General features: G+C 50.1%; 7 protein-coding genes across 10 annotated transcripts; 5 read left to right on the top strand and 2 right to left on the bottom strand.

Moving 5' to 3' along the window:
- The first annotated feature begins 616 nt into the window (after window positions 1-616).
- Window positions 617-3,206, top strand: LOC117891587 (activity-regulated cytoskeleton associated protein 1). Its single transcript, XM_034797115.1, has one exon. It carries the CDS (start codon window positions 792-794, stop codon window positions 1,542-1,544), a length of 753 nt encoding a protein of 250 aa, XP_034653006.1. The 5' UTR covers window positions 617-791; the 3' UTR covers window positions 1,545-3,206.
- Window positions 3,207-3,655: 449 nt separating this feature from the next.
- Window positions 3,656-5,143, top strand: LOC117891582. Of its 2 annotated transcripts, none has more exons than XM_034797110.1 (2): window positions 3,656-3,814; window positions 3,976-5,143. In XM_034797110.1, exons 1-2 carry the CDS (start codon window positions 3,755-3,757, stop codon window positions 4,753-4,755), a joined length of 840 nt encoding a protein of 279 aa, XP_034653001.1. In that variant the 5' UTR covers window positions 3,656-3,754; the 3' UTR covers window positions 4,756-5,143. The 2 variants fall into 2 exon arrangements, with proteins under 2 accessions (XP_034653001.1, XP_034653000.1); XM_034797109.1 differs by having other exon boundaries at window positions 3,658-3,814; window positions 3,973-5,143.
- LOC117891567 (spermatogenesis-associated protein 20) lies at window positions 5,032-8,122 on the bottom strand. The gene is made up of 4 exons (XM_034797090.1): window positions 7,827-8,122; window positions 7,617-7,754; window positions 6,091-7,560; window positions 5,032-6,034 (listed from the first exon to the last, which is right to left on the bottom strand). The coding sequence occupies exons 1-4, from the start codon at window positions 7,970-7,972 to the stop codon at window positions 5,365-5,367; spliced, it is 2,424 nt and encodes an 807-aa protein (XP_034652981.1). The 5' UTR covers window positions 7,973-8,122; the 3' UTR covers window positions 5,032-5,364.
- Window positions 8,123-8,587: 465 nt separating this feature from the next.
- Window positions 8,588-15,170, top strand: LOC117891564 (protein clueless). Of its 2 annotated transcripts, none has more exons than XM_034797083.1 (7): window positions 8,588-9,074; window positions 10,247-11,348; window positions 11,396-13,718; window positions 13,779-13,904; window positions 13,971-14,186; window positions 14,248-14,459; window positions 14,524-15,170. In XM_034797083.1, the coding sequence occupies exons 1-7, from the start codon at window positions 8,888-8,890 to the stop codon at window positions 14,738-14,740; spliced, it is 4,383 nt and encodes a 1,460-aa protein (XP_034652974.1). In that variant the 5' UTR covers window positions 8,588-8,887; the 3' UTR covers window positions 14,741-15,170. The 2 variants fall into 2 exon arrangements, with proteins under 2 accessions (XP_034652974.1, XP_034652976.1); XM_034797085.1 differs by having other exon boundaries at window positions 8,590-9,074; window positions 11,429-13,718.
- A 359-nt stretch (window positions 15,171-15,529) lies between these two features.
- LOC117891573 (ubiquitin carboxyl-terminal hydrolase calypso) lies at window positions 15,530-17,257 on the bottom strand. The gene is made up of 2 exons (XM_034797097.1): window positions 16,889-17,257; window positions 15,530-16,828 (listed from the first exon to the last, which is right to left on the bottom strand). The coding sequence occupies exons 1-2, from the start codon at window positions 17,076-17,078 to the stop codon at window positions 15,594-15,596; spliced, it is 1,425 nt and encodes a 474-aa protein (XP_034652988.1). The 5' UTR covers window positions 17,079-17,257; the 3' UTR covers window positions 15,530-15,593.
- Window positions 17,258-17,340: 83 nt separating this feature from the next.
- LOC117891599 lies at window positions 17,341-17,840 on the top strand. Of its 2 annotated transcripts, none has more exons than XM_034797131.1 (2): window positions 17,341-17,549; window positions 17,665-17,840. In XM_034797131.1, exons 1-2 carry the CDS (start codon window positions 17,442-17,444, stop codon window positions 17,773-17,775), a joined length of 219 nt encoding a protein of 72 aa, XP_034653022.1. In that variant the 5' UTR covers window positions 17,341-17,441; the 3' UTR covers window positions 17,776-17,840. The 2 variants fall into 2 exon arrangements, with proteins under 2 accessions (XP_034653022.1, XP_034653021.1); XM_034797130.1 differs by having other exon boundaries at window positions 17,342-17,579.
- A 134-nt stretch (window positions 17,841-17,974) lies between these two features.
- Window positions 17,975-18,507, top strand: LOC117891600. Its single transcript, XM_034797133.1, has one exon. The coding sequence runs from the start codon at window positions 18,255-18,257 to the stop codon at window positions 18,444-18,446; it is 192 nt and encodes a 63-aa protein (XP_034653024.1). The 5' UTR covers window positions 17,975-18,254; the 3' UTR covers window positions 18,447-18,507.
- The last annotated feature ends 163 nt before the right edge of the window (window positions 18,508-18,670 follow it).

Raw genomic sequence — 18,670 nt, 5'->3', positions numbered from 1 at the left:
GCCCTATCGCACCTTTCAGGTGAAATTAAATTGAATACATGGCGACTAAGTAACATGGATTTGTACTTTAACTAATTGGAATGTCTGGAGCAATGGAATGTAATTGATATATTATGTCTGAGATCTTCGTCGTGGGTCATACGATTTTTATACAAATGCAGAAAACTCATTAAACTTTTCGATACAAACTATTCTGACTCACAGCTAGGGCCAACGTACAAGAAAATGCAAATTAATCATGCCGAATTTCGCAAGTGCGTGCAATTGAATTTGAAAACATACATATGTATGTATGTACATATGTACATACATAGTGCAGTTGCAGAATGTACTTATGTATGCAATTACCCACAAATCTGAAGACACATATGTATTTATTGTATATATGTACATACCATTTAGTACACGTTTACTATCTATCAGTTTTGTTTTTGTACTAACAACCGGCTTTAAAAACGCCTCCATTATGGGTCCACCAAATGAATCATCGGCCACAAAGCAACAACAATTGCTAGGCGCTGGCTCTCTTTCGAACGAACTCCTCTCTCCCTCTCTTTTTTCGAAATTTGTTCGAACTTTTATTTCACAACGGTCCGCTATAAATGGATCCCAAGTGGCCGGAAAAATTCAGTCATCACTCGACCCAAACGGCAACATTCGCTCAGACCCACTGGCTTTGTGCGCCGTCCCCACAACATAAGAACAGAATACATTAACAAGCAAAGTGTCTTCGCTTAATTCCTCACGAAAGTAACGTGCAACAGAAGCAACACCACAGAACACAGATCAAAATGGCGCAAACCATACAGATGACCCAGGAGCAGCTGCAAGAGCTCATCGCAGCCGTGCGCGCATCCGGAGTGAGTGGCGCCACCGGCGGAGCCGGAGGAGGTAATGCCACGGTCAAGGGCAGCTTCGCTGCCTGCACACATCGTTTTGACGGAACACGCGACTACGATGAGGTCGAGGCATTCATTTCCAACATTGTCACCTACAAGGAGCTGGAAAACATCAGCGACGAGAACGCCCTGAAGGGTTTGTCGCTGTTGTTCCAAGGACTCGCCTCCACCTGGTGGCAGGGCGTCCGCAAGGAGGTTGTCACCTGGAATGACGTCATCGGGCTTATCCGCGAGCACTTCTCGCCCACCAAGCCCGCCTATCAGGTGTACATGGAGATCTTCCAGAAGAAGCAGGACGATACTGATCCTATCGATTCTTTCCTGGTCCATAAGCGTGCCTTGCTCGCTCAGCTGCCAGCCGATCGCCACGACGAGGAGACCGAACTGGACTTCCTCTATGGCCTGCTGAACATCAAGTACCGCAAACACATCACACGCCAGAACGTGAAGACGTTCAAGGAGCTGCTGGAGCAGGGCCGCATCATCGAGCACAACACCCAGGAGGACGAGGATCTGGCGGCAACCAAGAACCAACGTGGCTCCCGGCGCACCACCCGTTGCACCTACTGCAACTTCCGGGGCCACACGTTCGAGGCTTGTCGCAAGCGCAAGAAGAACCGCGACGAGGAACACGACGAGGAATAAGCCACACAACACACGCATATAACGCGGGGTGAGGGCGATGACGGAGTGACATCACCACCGTCAGCAGCATTCCGCCCCCACACCCCGCACACCATAGAACTTTTCACCGCCACGCTGGCCGCCGTGCGCTCTGAGAGAGTGCCATGCCCCAACAACAGCAACAGCGAAGGAGAAGAAGAAGTTTTAAAAGTCGAAAAAGCTTTTAGCCACAGCTAGTTCAACTCTTTCACTATCGCACACACACAAACACACTCACACTCTCAATCAAACGGCATGCCGGTAAGCAGAGGAAAGCTTCTCTCCCTCTCTCAACAATAATTCCGCTATTTGTGTGACGAGTTTTGCTCTTTTAGCGATTGCGGCCGATAATTGGTGGCCACAGCAATCCCTTCGAGGGCATTTCTCCGATCATGAATGGCGACGTCTCAGAACATTCACTTTCACGCTGCCCTGCGGCTATTTTGGCGCCGAACGCCAACTCCTGAATTCATCGAATTTATTCGAAACCATTGAAACTACAAACTAGAACCACCATCGAGCGCTGCCAGACGAGGACGGGAGAGGATAACGCATTTCGTCTCCTTTTTGGATGCTTTGAATCGCAGATGCAATTCATGGCCAAACGCTGGTTGGATGTCCAAGGCGAAAGCCCTGAGCATCTACACCTGGCTTTGACTCTGCAATTGTAGTTGCGACCGAAGCTCCGAATAGATGTTGCGGGATCCGATCTTGTTCCCCCCTGGTAGAGCTCAACAACCGCCGCCTTGACCTTGTGTCTGTCAGCCAAGAGGCAACGTGTAGGTGGCTTAAATGGTGACCTCTGTATACACCATACTGCAGGGGCCACCGTTTTTGTCCGCTGTTTGCGTTGCTTCGGGTCTGTGCTTGACCCTTGGTGAAGGTGGCACAAAACCCCCCGCCCGGTGAGTGCTCGCTTAGATCCTTTTTCACGTTGCTGTCGCTGGCCCAGGGTGGCGACTCCATGCTGGACGTAGCCTCGGCTGCGTCCTGCTTGTGGTTGCTGCCAAAGGTGATGCTTCTGGTGCGATAGGAGCTACAGCGAGCACGATCTGGGCAAAACTACAAATTTCTTCTGAAATTTGAAACCAAATCAATTTTTTGACAATGTCAAAATATGATCCATTTCGTACATCGCACTACTATGGCTCCCGATTCGCCATTCCTGCGGTTGGCACGCCAAATTGTCAAATTCGGGATTACGGGTTCTGGGCTTTAACCCCTGCGATTCCGCGGCAAGCATTTAGGCACGTCATTCCAAACACACACACACACACGCGAGCTGGGACTCGTCGTTGTCGCGCATCTCCGGCCGGCACCGACTCCCCCAGCTCCACAATCATTGAAAAACCAGACTCTTGTGCAGAACCAATAGGCGCGTAGTGCCATCCAATTAGAAATTTCACCATGGTGGCCAAACTTGTGGGCGCGCCAACTGCTGGAGAATGGCCTCAAAACGCTCCACGAGACTGGCTCGCATTCCTCGAGGGACATGACGAATATTGTCAACACAAATGGCATTAGATTTGTCCCAAAAGCTGGGGGCCTATTGACGACCACAAGTGTCTGATTTGACAACAAGAAAACATAAATTATACAAAAGACTGAAACCAGAAAACAACTAAACTGAAACCTACAAAACCACATGCGATAAAGTTGTGTATTTATTTATTCAATGGGATTGGGTAGAGTCGTGGGGTGTCTCACATGACTCTTTCAACAGAGTATTATATTTCCAGCATTTACCATGAATGAAGCGGCACTGATGGAACAACAACTCTGTGGAATGTAGAATAATCTGCTTGTTTGTTTGTTTAAGAAAGTTATAGCCAATAACGGAAATTTTTGCCAATGAAAACGCTGATTCAGTGATAATTTCGATATCGATAGCAAACGCACGGCAGCTTAACTGTCTATCGATGAGAAGCTATGGTGACTGCTTGCTGGTGGGGTTTTTTTTCATTACATCATCTTGTTTTCCCAAGTCTTTTTAATTACTGTAAATTCAATTTATAGTCTTCGAAATCATACGTTTTCTCTGAATCGATATATATGTAGATGGTCCACGAACTATCACTCATTTCCAAAACCATCGACATTATCGATAGTGACATCGATGGTTTTGCAGCCCTACTTTCTGGGCAATAATAATAATTTCATACCAATCAATATACCTGAATATCAACAACTGAATGCACAAAACACACCGTCTGACGGAGAGTCAATACATGGAGGTTGAGGGCTTGCTGCAGGTAAATAATTTGCGCGACTTGCGACCGCTGTAGTGGCTGCGTTTTCTGAATGTTATGGTTGCTACAACGCCCTTACTTTTTGCCCCGTCGCCTTCTGTCTCCACCCACTCGCAAAAAACACACATACAAACACAAAATTTCTGCCTGCCCACGGAAAGCAGGCTATGGACATGCCCAGTAGTAGGGAGCACGACCAGGATGGAGAAATCGAGCCGGAGCCATCGTGCCGACTGAGCCGGTACAATGTGACGAACCTGTACGATGGACCCGTTACGGGACCAGGTCCTGGGTTTGGACTTTCAGCGGGACCGGGACGTCAGCGCTGCTACACAATGCCCCACGTCCCACCACCAGCGCCGCCCTCCACACCTACACTGCTGACCAGTGCCAACAGCAACAATAGCAATAGCAATGGAAATTGCAGCTCCAGCTCGCCCACCTGCTCGGCCGGTCTCACGGTCGACACTCAACTGAATCAACACTTTATCTACGTGAAAAACGGCAAGAACCTGCGTCGAGAGTCGCGATGCGTCGACTCTGAACTGTCCAAGCTCTTCAACGTTGTGTCCATCACGAATCGCCTCACGGCCATCAAGAATCGCTCCAAGCAGCTGCAGCTGGCGGATCGTGGCATCATTAATGCATCGCGCACCATATCGAAGCTGCATGGAGCGACGGCGACAGCGACGAAAATCTTCAAGATTCACCGCGATCCCAAGGACTTCCTGCGCGAAACGGACGAGGATTCTGTATCGGCGCCGGAGTACGATGAGGAGGAGGAGGACACGCGATTCCGTTTCTTCAGGCGAACACGGCACTCCCGACGACACTCTTACACCCGCATGGAGCGCAAGTTCGCCCGATTCGAGCACCACGAGCGCATGGAGACCATCGTCGACAGCTTCGACGCGGCCATGAACTTCAACGATGCGGACACCTGAGAGGCAACGAACGCATCGGCGAGCTCCATCAGAGGCACGCGCTTGGCAGAGATGGTTGGCCAACCAATGTGATGAATGTGAATTTCAACTAAATTATTTTTATTACTACATACTACTATTATTACGATTATTATTACCGAACTGTTCTCTCCATACATTTAGTTCCCTTCAACGCCCTTCAAATGCCGTCGCGTCCTCGCGACTCTGAGTCCCCTTCCGACTCAGACGGGAGGACGCAACGCAGGGCCGAGCATTTAGTTTAGCTTAGTTTTTACGCCTCTGGGGCGGAGCAGGATCTGAAGCAGCCGGACGGCTGCACTCATGTTGTGCTTCAAGTAACAGACAGAACGATTCCAATAAAAGCACAAAATGTGTTGCATGTATTTGAGAAGAGAAGAGAAGAATTTAACTTGCTGTTCGTTTGCCCTTGTCATCAACCCCCAACTCTGTGGGGCATTTCTTTTCTTGGGTACAATAGACTGTGAATGTGTCTACAAAAAAAAGTTCCGAGAACCGTCTTTGCGCTTTGTAAGCGACAACAAAAAATAACGTAACTAATAATAACATTCAGCGGAGCTTCTTAAAACTAAATCGAGTAATCTCCCATGTTTAGACGCGTTCGGTGAAGAAGTTGGCCATTAGGTTCTCCTCCAGCTGCGTGGGATCTGTGACCGGCATGCGGCAGACGCGGTCGTGGCAAATGTAAACTGTGGTCTTGCCATTTACCATCTTGAATTTCTTCTGCACCCGCTGATTGCAGGCGTCGTCGGGATGGAGTGGATCCACGTGCAGGATGATCATGCCTGGGATGAAAAACTTACGACATATTTCCACGAAGCGCTTGGTGTCGTCCGAGTCGGGCCCCACCACAGCCACCAGGTCCAGCCCGTTCTCGTGCAGCAGCAGGGCCGAGAGCATCTCGGGCAGAGCATGGCCAAAGGGCGAAACGTCGGCAAAGAAGTTCAACAACTTGGTGGCTCGCTGTAGGTAGGTCTCCTCATCGTAGTAGTGCGAGAGGAGTGTCAGATTGCGTGCGGCGACACTGTTGCCGCAGGGCTCAGCCCCGTCATCACCGTCCTTTAGCCGCACAATCACATTGGGCGCATTCTGTTGCGAGAAGAAGTAGGCACCATTCTGTTCGTCCCAAAACAGTTTATCCTGGGTCTCCTGCAGCTCTTTGGCCCAGCGCAAGGCACTGAGATCCAGCGACGCCTTGTAATAGTCGAGCAGACCCTTGATGAGGAAGGCATAGTCGTCCAGGAAGCCATCGATTTGGGAACTGAAAGGTGGGGAATAGTTATGCATGGCCAAATAATTTGAAATGGGGATTCCTACTCAATTTTCTCCAGGGTGGGATCCCCAACAGCCACGCCATAGCAGGAGCGCAGCAGCAGCTTTTGTTCCGAATCGTACATCTCCTTGCGCAGAAAGTCCAAGAGCTCCTTGGCCGCCTTCATGTACTCCTCCCGCTTGGCTGTGCCACAATTGGCCAGCTTGGAGAGACCCGACAGCATTAGGCCGTTCCATGCGCAGATAATCTTGGTATCCAGATGCGGTCGTGGCCTCTGATCCCGCAGCACGTGCAGAATGTCATTTGCCGTCTCCAGCAGCTTGTCAAGTTTCGCCGGCTGCAGGTCAAAGTTGGAGCAGGTGTCCTCATCCGAACCACGCACAATGAGTATATTTTTGCCGGTCAGATGGCCGTGGGGATCACTGTAGGTCGGGACATTGCCCTGCGGCTTGAGACCGTAATGGAAGGCATAGATCTCAAAGGCGCGCTTAGGCGAGACGTCGTCGTCGAAGCGCTTGGCCTGCTCCTTAAAGGCAGCTTCAATTTCGGCCCAGGTCCATGCATAGAAGGCTCCCTCCACCTTGACGGTGTCTGTGTGAGTGGGCAAAGAGTCGGCATCCTCGCCAGCGTAGAAGCCACCCAGGGGATGGCGCAAGTCCTTCATTATATACTTGTAGATATTGTCTGCATAAGTCAGGAAGGTGGCGCTCCTCGTCAGCTTGTAGCCATTGGAATAGGCCGCCATCAGCTGGGCCTGGTCGTACAGCATCTTCTCGAAGTGCACGTTGTGCCAATCCTTGGTTGTGGCATAGCGCGCAAAGCCGCCAAAGATGTGATCGTTGATGCCGCCGCGACCAATGTGATCCAGTGTCTGCAGCACCATGTCCAGCACGTCCACATCCTTGCTCACCAGATAGGCATGGAAGAGGAAATTGAGGCGAGGCACCTCGGGAAACTTTGGCTCCGAACCGAAGCCCCCGTTCGTTTGGTCGAACCGCTGCTTGTGTACACCGATGGCTTCCGCCAGCTTGGCGTCGGCGCTGCCAGGCTCGAAGGCAGCCTCTGCCACAGCGGAGACATCTTCGTTTGTCTTCAAAGCATTGAGAATAGAGGAGCCCGACTGAATAAGCGTTTGACGATTCGTTTGCCATTGCTTGGCTATGGCCAGGAGGACAGTTTTGAACGAGGGCATGCCATAGCGGCTTGTTGGAGGGAAGTAGGTGCCAGCGGTTAGTGGCGCCAAGTCGGGTGTCAGCCAGATGCTCATGGGCCAGCCACCGCCGCCCTTGGTCAGGCGCAGGAACGTCATGTAGATCTTGTCAATGTCGGGACGCTCCTCGCGATCCACTTTGATGTTCACAAAATGTTCATTCATAACGGCCGCTGTCTCGGGATTCTCAAACGATTCGTGCTCCATGACATGGCACCAGTGACAGGTTGAGTAGCCCACGGACAGAAAGATCAACTTATTCTCGGTGCGGGCACGCTCAAAGGCCTCCTCGCCCCAGGGATACCTGAAAAGGGCGAAGTTATGCCAGCGCCTAGTCGTTTCAATGTTTCGTTTACTCACCAGTCCACTGGATTATGCGCATGCTGCAATAGGTATGGAGACTTGGAAGAAACCAATCGATTGCCTGGAGCCTTTGGCGGCTCCGATTTAGTTTCCCCTCCACTTGCCATTCCACGATAATCTTGGCTAACCACCGAACTGTTTGATAACAAAATTAAAGATTTAACTCAATGTACTACTTGCAATTATGTAAATTATTTGTTTTCTTACTCGATAGGACAACGCCAACTGCGCTGGAACAGGTTCTGTGGGGTCTGGGGCCCAACGCCTCCTGCTGTGGACGTGAGCGCGTGAAGATTCCTTGCCGCTATCAAAGTGCTTCGTATCCAGAGATGGAGTGTTTTGCTTCTGAACATATCAAAATGATGTTGGTGGATATATCGCAGCGCTTTCTCTTCACTGGGCCTATAAAAGTGCAACGTGTGCAAACGCGTCGAAGCTGGGACTAACTAACGCAATGTTTTTAATTTTATTTTGCATATCAGCTGTTTGACTAGGGCTGGCGACATCCATTTACATGGCCAATTTGCATAGGGCTGGCGAATCATTGTTGTCATTTTGCTAGCAGAAATAAATCTAGGGAAATACATAATATTTGACTATTTTTCACTGTTTAGGCGAAATGGAGGCAGAGAACCATAACAAATATAATTTATTATTAATTGTGTAATTTGAACTGGTCTTAACCAGCTGAGCGTTTTGGATTTTGGGTTCATCCAATGAAACAGTACCCTTATATATTGCAGTCGTATTTGTTGAGTGATCAAATTAACAGAAAATATCTTTAGTTGAGAAAAAATAAGAATATGAACTCTATTCCATAATTGTACGTTTAATAAATTGAAATTTGTACCAACGGATATTCAAACCAACTGAAATGCTTGCGGAAAAATCCTGAATTCCGTGAGTACAAAAATAGTGCTTTCTTATACCATCAGCCGTGGTCACACTGCTGCCTGCCGACAACAATAACTTTTCTATTTAAACGGGTCGCCTTAAATCGAATAAAATAAGTGTAATGTGCTGAAAAAGACATCAAGTACCTACCTATCATAGATGTTTATGATATAGTCACTCATTCAACACCCTCCACGTTTGTTATCTAGATTAGTTCGTTTTATATAAATCAAAATCATCATCTCTCTCGGCTGTGGCAAGCGGAGAGTTGTGTAACACGGTCGGGCCCGAAGACAGCAGCAGCAGCAGCAGTAGCAGAAACGTGAAAAGAACCTGTGTCTCTGTGTTTTTTTGAATTGAAGCTGATTAGTACCATGGTGCTTGAGATGGAGACTAAAAATTCAAATTCATCGGTGACGGCGGATGCAGCGGCTGCTACAACAAAAACCAACAAGGCCAAGGAGAACAACAATTTGGCCGGCAGCAAAAAGAATCAAAGTCAGAACTTGGTCAATGGCAATGGCACCACTGCTGCCGATGGCCCCGCAACGAAGAAGAAAGGTGCGTTCAACTACACCCTCTCCCCCGCCCTGAACACCCACCCACCCCTCTCCAGTGCTCTCCATGGAAACTACCTCAATATTATTGCTGCAAAATCGAATCACATAACATTTTTAACATTACGTAATGGATTTTTTCTCCCTATCATGCCTTAAAAGCGGCGCCCGCTGTCGCTGTCTCTAGCTCTGGCTCGCCCCCTCTCTCATTACCCTCGCGATAGGCTGCAGGAACCGCGTGCGTTACAATTGCAACGTAAATGTGTGTTGGATTCAAAGTTACATTTTCATTTCGCTGTCGTCTGTCGTCTTCGTGCGCCCGCGTGCGGGCATGTGTGTGTCTTGGCATGGCAACGCACATGTTGTTCACCCGATCCCCACTGTTCATTAACCCCTGTTGGGCACTGGGGTCTCTGGTCTTGCAGGGAGGAGATTTCTTGTTGAGTTTAACCTACAATTAACACGTGCTAGCTGCCCCAACTGCATGCATCAAACACACACACACATACAACAATTACTCGACAATTATGTAAATCATGTTTTCTAAAACAGTTCGGTTCGACGCAGCGCATCGCCCTATCGCTCTTCTCTTTCCACCAACCCAACGCGTCGCGAGAGCGTTTTCAGTGTTTACTTTGCACTCCCGCTATCTCACGGCTCTGGTTCGTTCCTGTGCTGTAATTTCATAGGCGGCTGTTGAAATTAGCATTGCCATTGTGAAAATCGAAGGGATCTCAGGTTCGCTTACTGTCTGGGACTCTTCGAAATCGAAACCGAATCCGATCCCGAACCCGGCCGGCCCCTTTGGCCTTATCAGCGGCGTGCTGTTTCTTGAGTTTGTTTTTCTGTCTTTTGTTTCTTTCCACTGCACACACACATACACGAACAAACGCACCATACAGCTACAGACACAGTGAGCGGCAACGGTAAACGAACATGCGGGTTGCTTGTTTCGTTTGTTATGTAAATTTGAGAGAAACAACACTGGGACTTAGCCTTCAGAATACTTACAACAAATATAAATTATTATCAATTTAACAATGTCGCTGGAACCCAGTAAAAAGTTGAAAATATTTTGGTTTTTAGCGCTCCATTCCCACCGCATTGAGCCACAATTCCTTATACGCCACTTAAATGACAGAAACGATAACCAGAATCCACCAATTCAATTTGCAGGCAAGAAGAATCGCAACAAAAGCCCACCCCTAACCGCAGATGAAGCCGCTCTGATCAATGGACATGTCGAGGAGAAGAAATCGGAAGATGATGGCGATGCCGATGCAGATGCCAATGCGAATGTGCTGGCTGCCAAGGAAGATGGATCCGCTGAGGCTGAGGCTGAGTCTGCAGAGCTCGAAACGGAGGACATTGATCTGGATGCCCTGCACGATGTGGGTATTCATGTGAACATTAGCTGTCCCGGAGCAGAGCTGCTGAGTGTGCAGCTGTCCAGCATGGAGCTGGTGCAGGAGATTCATCAACTGCTCATGGATCGCGAGGAGTCCTGCCACAGGACCTGCTTCTCCCTTCAGCTGGACAACGTGACGCTCGACAACTTCGCCGAGCTGAAAACGATTGAGCACCTGGAGTCGGGCTCCACCATCAAAGTGGTCGAGGAGCCGTACACCATGCGAGAGGCGCGCATCCACGTGCGCCATGTGCGCGATCTGCTGAAGAATTTGGATCCCGCCGATGCCTACAATGGCATTGAATGCACCTCGCTGACCTACTTGAACACGATCACGCAGGGCGATCTCTTGGACAAGAAGAAGACGCGCCCCGACTCTGTTGACTGCACGCCGCCGGACTATGTGACGCCCGGTGTGTATGAGCCGCCGCTGCTGCCCCTCCATCCGAACTTCAAGAACGCCAAGGGGCCACAGGCCCTGAAGGTGCTCACCACATCCGCGTGGAATCCGCCGCCTGGTCCCCGCAAGCTGCACGGCGATCTCATGTATCTGTATGTCATCACCATGGAGGAGAAGCGCTATCATATCTCGGCCTGCTCCAGGGGCTTCTTCATCAATCAGTCCACGGATGACACCTTCAACCCAAAGCCTGACAATCCCAGCCATCTGAGCCACTCGCTCATCGATCTGCTCTCCCACATATCGCCCTCGTTCCGACGTGCCTTCCAGACCATACAGAAGCGTCGCACGCTGCGACATGCCTTCGAGCGGGTGGCCACACCCTACCAGGTGTACCAGTGGGCAGCGCCCACACTGGAGCACACCGTAGATGCCATACGTGCCGAGGATGCCTTTAGCTCCAAGTTGGGGTAAGTGACGAATAATTAAGCAAACCCCATTGATCCTTTACTCACACTCTTGGCGGTGGTTTTTGGTTTATCTCGTGCAGATACGAGGAGCACATACCCGGCCAGACGCGCGACTGGAACGAGGAGTTGCAGACGACGCGTGAGCTTCCTCGCAAGACACTGCCAGAGCGCTTGCTGCGCGAGCGCGCCATATTCAAGGTCCATGGCGACTTTGTCACTGCCGCCACACGGGGAGCCATGGCCGTCATTGATGGCAATGTGCTGGCCATCAATCCCGGCGAGGACTCCAAGATGCAGATGTTCATCTGGAACAACATATTCTTCTCGCTCGGCTTCGATGTGAGGGACCACTACAAGGAGCTGGGCGGGGACTATGCCGCGTATGTAGCGCCCCGCTATGACCTCCATGGTGTGCGGGTATACAATGCCGTCGATGTGGAGGGTCTGTACACCCTGGGCACGGTGGTTATTGACTATCGTGGCTACAGAGTGACAGCCCAGTCCATTATTCCGGGCATCCTGGAGCGCGAGCAGGAGCAGAGCGTCGTCTATGGATCCATAGACTTTGGCAAGACCGTTTTGAGCCATCCCAAGTACTTGGAGCTGCTGCGGCAGGCGGGCAAGCATCTGAAGATCCTGCCCCACTCCGTGTACAACGAACGGGACGAGCCTGTGGAGCTGTGCTCTTCGGTGGAGTGCAAGGGCATCATTGGCAACGATGGCCGGCACTATATTCTCGATCTGCTGCGCACCTTCCCGCCAGACGTCAACTTCCTGAAGCTGCAGGATGTGAAGCTGAGCAAGGAGCTGGTGGAAATGGGTTTCCCCATCGAGCACCGCCACAAGTTGTGCTGCCTCAGGCAGGAGCTGCTGGAGGCCTTCGTTGAGGATCGCTACGTGAACTTTATTCGCATCGCTGCCATGCATCTGCAGCAGCTGAATGCCAAGAAGCCGGAGGAACAGGAGTCACAAGAGAAGAAGAAATTGCCCGCCATTGAAGAGGCAGAAAAGGAGAGCCAAGAGAATGGAAATGAGAAGCAAATCGAGAAGGTGCAGGAACCCAAACAGGAACAGGCAACGCCTGTCGAGACTAAGAACGCCGAGGCGATGGTCAATGCCATACGGGAAGCCCAGTCGCATGTGGCCACCTCCAATGAGGTGCAGGCTGCCGAGGTGGTCAAGCAGGCTTGTGCCGCCGTTGGCTCGATAAAGGAAAAGGAATTCGATTTCCGCTTCAATCCCGACGTCTTCTCGCCGGGCATCCGTCACGTTGATGGCGAGGAGAGCACCTCCGGCTCGGTGGCCAAGCAAAAGCTGCTCGTGCAGGAGGCCGCAGAGTTCCTTGTGGTCAAACAGATACCCGCCTTTGTCAAGGAGCACCTGTCCCACTCCTCGCCACCTATTGATGGACAGAATCTGACCGAGTCGCTGCACAGCCACGGCATCAATGTGCGGTATCTGGGCAAGGTGATTAAGACGCTGGGCCAGATGCCACGCATGGAATATCTGCATCGCATCGCCATCATGGAGCTAATTGTGAGGGCAACCAAACACATTTACTACACCTACATGCAGAGCACCGATCCCATGCACCTGTCCGTCGCCATCAGCCACTTTCTGAACTGTCTGCTGACCAATGGGCCCGTCAATCCGGTCATCAGCAACGACGAGGTGCACAAGAAGCGCGGCGGCAACGGTGGCGGCAAGCACAATAAGCACAAGTCCTCCAAGGGCGGCAAGGGACAGCAGCAGCAGCAGCAGGCGGCCACCCAGAACCTGAATGGGAGCGGCAGCTCAACATCCTCCTCGAGCTCCACGAGCGCCTACGACTGGACCCAGGTCACACCACGTTCGCTGTGGCAGCAGATACGCCGCGAAACGAAGGCCTACTGGGACTGGGATCTCGACTGCGACTCCATGGACAGTGCCATGCAGAAGTTTGGCATTATGCGGATCTGCCTGCTGCGCGCCTTCTGTCTGAAGGTGGGAATTCAGGTGCTCCTGCGCGAGTACAACTTTGATTCCAAGCACAAGCCCACGTTCGGCGACGATGACATCGTCAATGTGTTCCCGGTGGTGAAGCACATAAGCCCCAGGGCATCCGATGCCTACAACTTCTACACCACGGGCCAGGCCAAGATACAGCAGGGACTGTTCAAGGAGGGCTACGAACTGATCAGCGAAGCGCTCAATCTGCTGAACAATGTCTTTGGGGCCATGCACCAGGAGAACGGCTCATGCCTGAGGATGCTGGCTCGCCTCAGCTATCTGCTGGGCGATGCCCAAGACGCCTTGGCCATTCAGCAGCGTGCGGTTATCATGAGTGAGCGCGTAAATGGCATTGACAATCCATCGACCATTTTGGAATACGTAAGCAATGTCCCCCCCAGTTGTTATCCCTTCATTTAATTGTAAACTTATTATTTGCAGACACATTTATCGCTGTATTCGTTTGCCAACGGACATGTGGGCATGTCCCTGAAACTTTTGTACAGAGCCCGCTACCTGTTGGTGCTGACTTGCGGCGAAGATCATCCGGAGGTGGCACTGATCGATGTAAGCATTGAATGAGCGTGCAGCAGCGGAACGAGGAATATTGATTGCTTCTTTCGCTTATTACAGAGCAACATTAGCTTGATTCTGCATGCGCTGGGAGAGTATGAGCTGTCGCTGCGCTTCATCGAGCACGCCTTGAAGCTGAATTTGAAGTACTTTGGCAACAAGGCAATGCATGTGGCAGTCAGCTACCATTTGATGGCACGCACACAGTCCTGCATGGGCGACTTCCGCTCGGCGCTGAACAATGAAAAGGAAACGTACACCATTTACAAGTCACAGGTAAGAGGGCGTGCACCCGCCCCAAAAGAACCTCAAATAACACTCATTTGGTGTGCTTTAGCTGGGCGATAAGCATGAAAAGACTCGGGACTCGGCGGAATGTCTGCGACTGTTGACCCAGCAAGCTGTGCTCCTGCAGCGCAAGATGAACGATATCTATTCCAATGGCAAGCTGACCAGCGACCTGCCGCCCATTCACATTACACCGCCCTCGATGGGCTCAGTGCTGGAGATGCTGAACACAATCAATGGCATTCTGTTTGTGCAAATTAGGTGAGTCTTGTGGCTGCAACCCCAAACCGAAACTGGTGGCTAACGTTCTACTCTTTCCCCACAGCCAAAGGGACATTGTTAAGGTGCGCAGCGAAATTGAGAAGCATTTGAAAGCCAATACCGATGAGAGTGATGTGAACGAGGCGATCAAATCGATTGTGGCCTCTGCCAATAACAATGGAGAATCGGACACTGTCAACGACAATAATCAGGTGCAAGCAGCGCCCGCACAGCTCACAAATGGCGAGACAGCGGCTGCCAATGCAACGGTATCAAGTTGAACACTCCACAAGTAAAGCAAACAACAAAGTCACAAATTGGAGACTCTGCTAAAGCTACAACATCAAAGGCAATTGGCAACTGGCAAACAGAATAGCATAAAATAAGTGTCTGCGTTTTTTAAAGGCTGCTCTCGTCGTACTGCTCACCACACACATCGCATCGCAACGCAACGTAAGGCGTATATAGAACTACATTACATATAGAACGGCAATAGCCCCCTGATGGGGGGTGTGTAAATGCCAGTAAAATATTTTAGACTTAGTCAAGCAAAATTATCAGTCAGTCAGTCACACTAAACAAGCATCGTTAACCCCCCCAGTTACTATAAGACAGAAAGTAAATTGTTTTGTTAACCATTTGAGAGTGCCCATCAAATGCCTTTTATAGTTTATAAATAATAATTCATTGAATTGATTGCACACACACACACATCCTACTATTATTGCATTCATTGTTTTCTGTTAGAATCAACTTTACATCGGGTGCATGAAATGTTTTAGCCCCAAGCAAACAAGAGGGTAGACCAGAGAATTATTGAATGAGTACGTTTTTTGTTATAAAACTATCATAGATATATAAATATATATCAGAACATTATATTACTTATAATGCATACACACACACACGTTTGCTGTGGGCTCCTTGCTGTGTCAAGGATTCGCAGAACATTAATCATATGAACAAAATGGTTTTTTTATTATTAAAATGATCCGAAAACTGATCAATAAAACTTAAGAAGCTGCCAAGCCGTGTTGTTCTTCTCTATTCGATACTGGAATGGCGGTTGCATCAAAATACATAATTTCATATGTAAATACATAAATCATTATGTATAAATGCATAAATTGATATTTACTTTCGCTTCCTGCACTTGTTGCGCCCTTTTCGGCGTCTGCCTGGGCTTTTCCCAGGAGATTTGCCATTTTTCGAAGCTGCCGCCTGCTGCGGCTGCTGCTGCTGGCTCTTGGACGTGGACCCGGCGTTGGCGCCAGCGTTGGCACCTGCACTCGAGGCGGCGCTGTTTTGTTTGCTTATGCGATTGGCAGCACTTTGGCCGCTCACCTTCCGCGAGGGCAACAGATGCTGGCTGACCAGCTCGCCGAGCACGCCCTGGTGGGCCAGCATGGAGAGGAAGGTGCAGATGAATTTGTCGTAATTGTGTGTGCGGCGACTGGCATCCACTTTGAACATTTGTCGGCGATCGTTCTCATCCGCCAAATGCTGCTCATTGATGGCAATTTCTGTGTCGAGGTTCTTCAGCAGTGACTGCAGATCGCGTGCGGTGAAGGCGCTTGGCTCCAGCAGTGTGGTGGGCGTGTCCGGTCGCTGCTGGTCACCATTTCCCGCCTCGCCTTGCTCGTCTGCCTTCAGCAGCTTCTGCAGTGTGCCGGAGACAATCGCCTGATTGGTGCGCAGCATTTTCAATTTGTGAGTGATGGCAATCCTTCTGTCGGGCACAACGGCCATCAGATTGAAGCGTATGTCCTGCTCGCCCGTCGCGATGCCCAGTCTCTCCGCCATCACACGCCGAAACTTATCCGTCCAGTCCTCATGGTCCTCCCATCCGCCATGATTCATGGGGTACGGCTTCAGGCCATCGAGCTCAAACAGTTGACCATTTATGGGCACAAAGCTGACAAAGTGAAAGGCTTCCCCCGTAAAACGGCAGCTGGCGACACCAGCGCCAGTCCGCTCCAGGCGGCGTCGTGCCTGCGGCATGGCATGCGAGTTGTGGGCACATGCCAGCTCCGGTGTGTTGCCTATGGCCAGCCCTTTGTTCTCTGGACTCATGCCTTTGGTGTGGATCTTCAGACGACTCAGCGTATCGCCCAACTGCAAGTTATTCTCGTTGCAGTTCAAGAGAACAGACAGCAGGGCATGGGTGGCGCAGCTATTGGGCACAACCTGCTGGGCAAAGAATATGCTGGATATGGCTTCTTCGTCCTTAACAAAGATCTCAGCGGTGGTCTCCACTATCTTCCGACGTGCACGCCGCTCTTCGATCCAGCGAAAGAGGAAAATGAAACCGTAGGGGCTCTCGATCGGCTTCTGCAGATCATACACCTCCTCCACCTGAACGTCGTGACCTGAAATCAAATGTTTATGAATTTTGGGTGGGATGAGGAGTCAATCAGGGGACTAGTTACAGCCGAAATCCTCCAGCAGCAGCGTGAAGAGACCCGGATCGGACTCCAGTTCCAGCCAACCGTCCGCTAGCTGGGCCATCGGCATGGTGGTGGCTCCAGTCGCAGATGCCAGCAGAGTGTTGTTGAAAACGGTGTTGGCTGCAGCCGCACTCGCACTGGTCGTCCCAGTACCGCCTGCTGTGACGTTCATTGTGAAAAGCCGCCCCAAAATACAATTGCTAGAATGCTTTCGATGGGCGCCTTTACGAAACCGATCAACGGTTGAAATGGAATTCAGAATGAATCGTCGATTGTTGCTATTTGCGGCAGTTTTTTAATTAATTAATTTTGTTGTCTTTTTGCTTCGTGTTGGAGATGTGTAGAAAAGCGTATCGAATTAACTTCTTCGATAGAAACCGAAACGATAGTACAATAGAGATGGGAGCCATACCAAACTGCACGATTTGGCAGCCCTGTTCAGCGTCAGCTGTTATTCACGTAACTGGAACACCAATCCAAACTTTTCTTTTCTCAAACTCTTTTGTGGAAATATAAAAAATTTGCCCGTTAAGAAATGGTACGTCCCACGGTTATTAGTTTGGCCAAGCGTGTGCCGCTCATACAGTTCCGCAAAGGAGGATTGGGTGCGGCCGCAGCCGGTGCACAGACTGCAAATAAGCAGGCAAGTTCAAAGCCAGCAGGAGGCAAAAAGGTTAACTGTTTAAGCCCATTTACTAGAGAACTTATTGTGTAGTAGTGTAGAACCTTTGGAAAACACTAATTTGATTTTTTTCCAGCTGGCTGGAGGACCTGCCATTGAGGATTGGGAGCTGCCGGCACGTTTTGCACGCAAACCCATAGATCCTCTCGAGGCGGAGTACATCAACAACGGTGGCATACCAAACTAAAATTGCAACTCAGACTCGAACAAAATGTCTTATTTATAAAATAAATTTGTCTTGAATCACGCAAATAGAATTAAATTGTACAACAACAACAAAGTCACAGCTGAGCGAAAGCTCCTACGAACTTTTTTCTCTCCCACTCTGGCCACACTAACGAATACATGTCACTTATCAACAACAAAACGAAAAAGTCACATTTCGAAGTGCTCACGAAGTGAAGACGTTTCATTGCCGCCCAGCCAATCCAATTGTTTGTCTACCCCCCGCTCATTTTCCGCCGCGTGCCGTCGACCGTCGCGAACAAAGAGTGGAAAATTTCCAAGTCAGCAGAAAAATCCTTTTGTGTTGCGGAGTACCCGAGTGGAAGGGACAAGTGGAAAAACACCTGAAGAACTGCTTGCTGCGCTGCTTTGCTGCTGGTCAAGAAAAGATCGTCTTTTCTGGCCCAAAATTCTGATCGTTCCGGCTTTGATTTTCTTTGGATGGGTGTGAGGCGTAGTATGCAAGAGAACTGCTGCAATAAGGACTGCCTGGGTCTCCGAAAGCGTGTCTGTGGTCTCCATCAAACCTTCAAGTGGCTGCACCAGACCCCCGCCCTGCACGAGTACCTCATCTCCGCCAGTTCGGTTGCTGCAAACACAGGCAAGGCGAGCGAGCCCAGAGCGACAGTCTAAAGTCCACCCTAAGACCAAAGCAAAAACACCAAACGAATATAGATCGACAATATTAGCTAAAGTAGATAGGAAATTCGATTCTAAATTAGAGCAGACAATCAAAATTCAACATAACCCCGCACAAACAACAAAAATCAACAGCAGCAAGCATAACAACAACAACCGTTAAGAGCTTTTGCCGACATCTTTGACCTTGTTTTGGTTACAAGTGCAATTCGTTGCCT

This window comes from Drosophila subobscura, chromosome E, assembly GCF_008121235.1.
Source record: "Drosophila subobscura isolate 14011-0131.10 chromosome E, UCBerk_Dsub_1.0, whole genome shotgun sequence".
Classification (NCBI taxonomy): Eukaryota; Metazoa; Arthropoda; class Insecta; order Diptera; family Drosophilidae; genus Drosophila; species Drosophila subobscura.
This window is presented reverse-complemented; position numbering and strand designations above follow the sequence as displayed.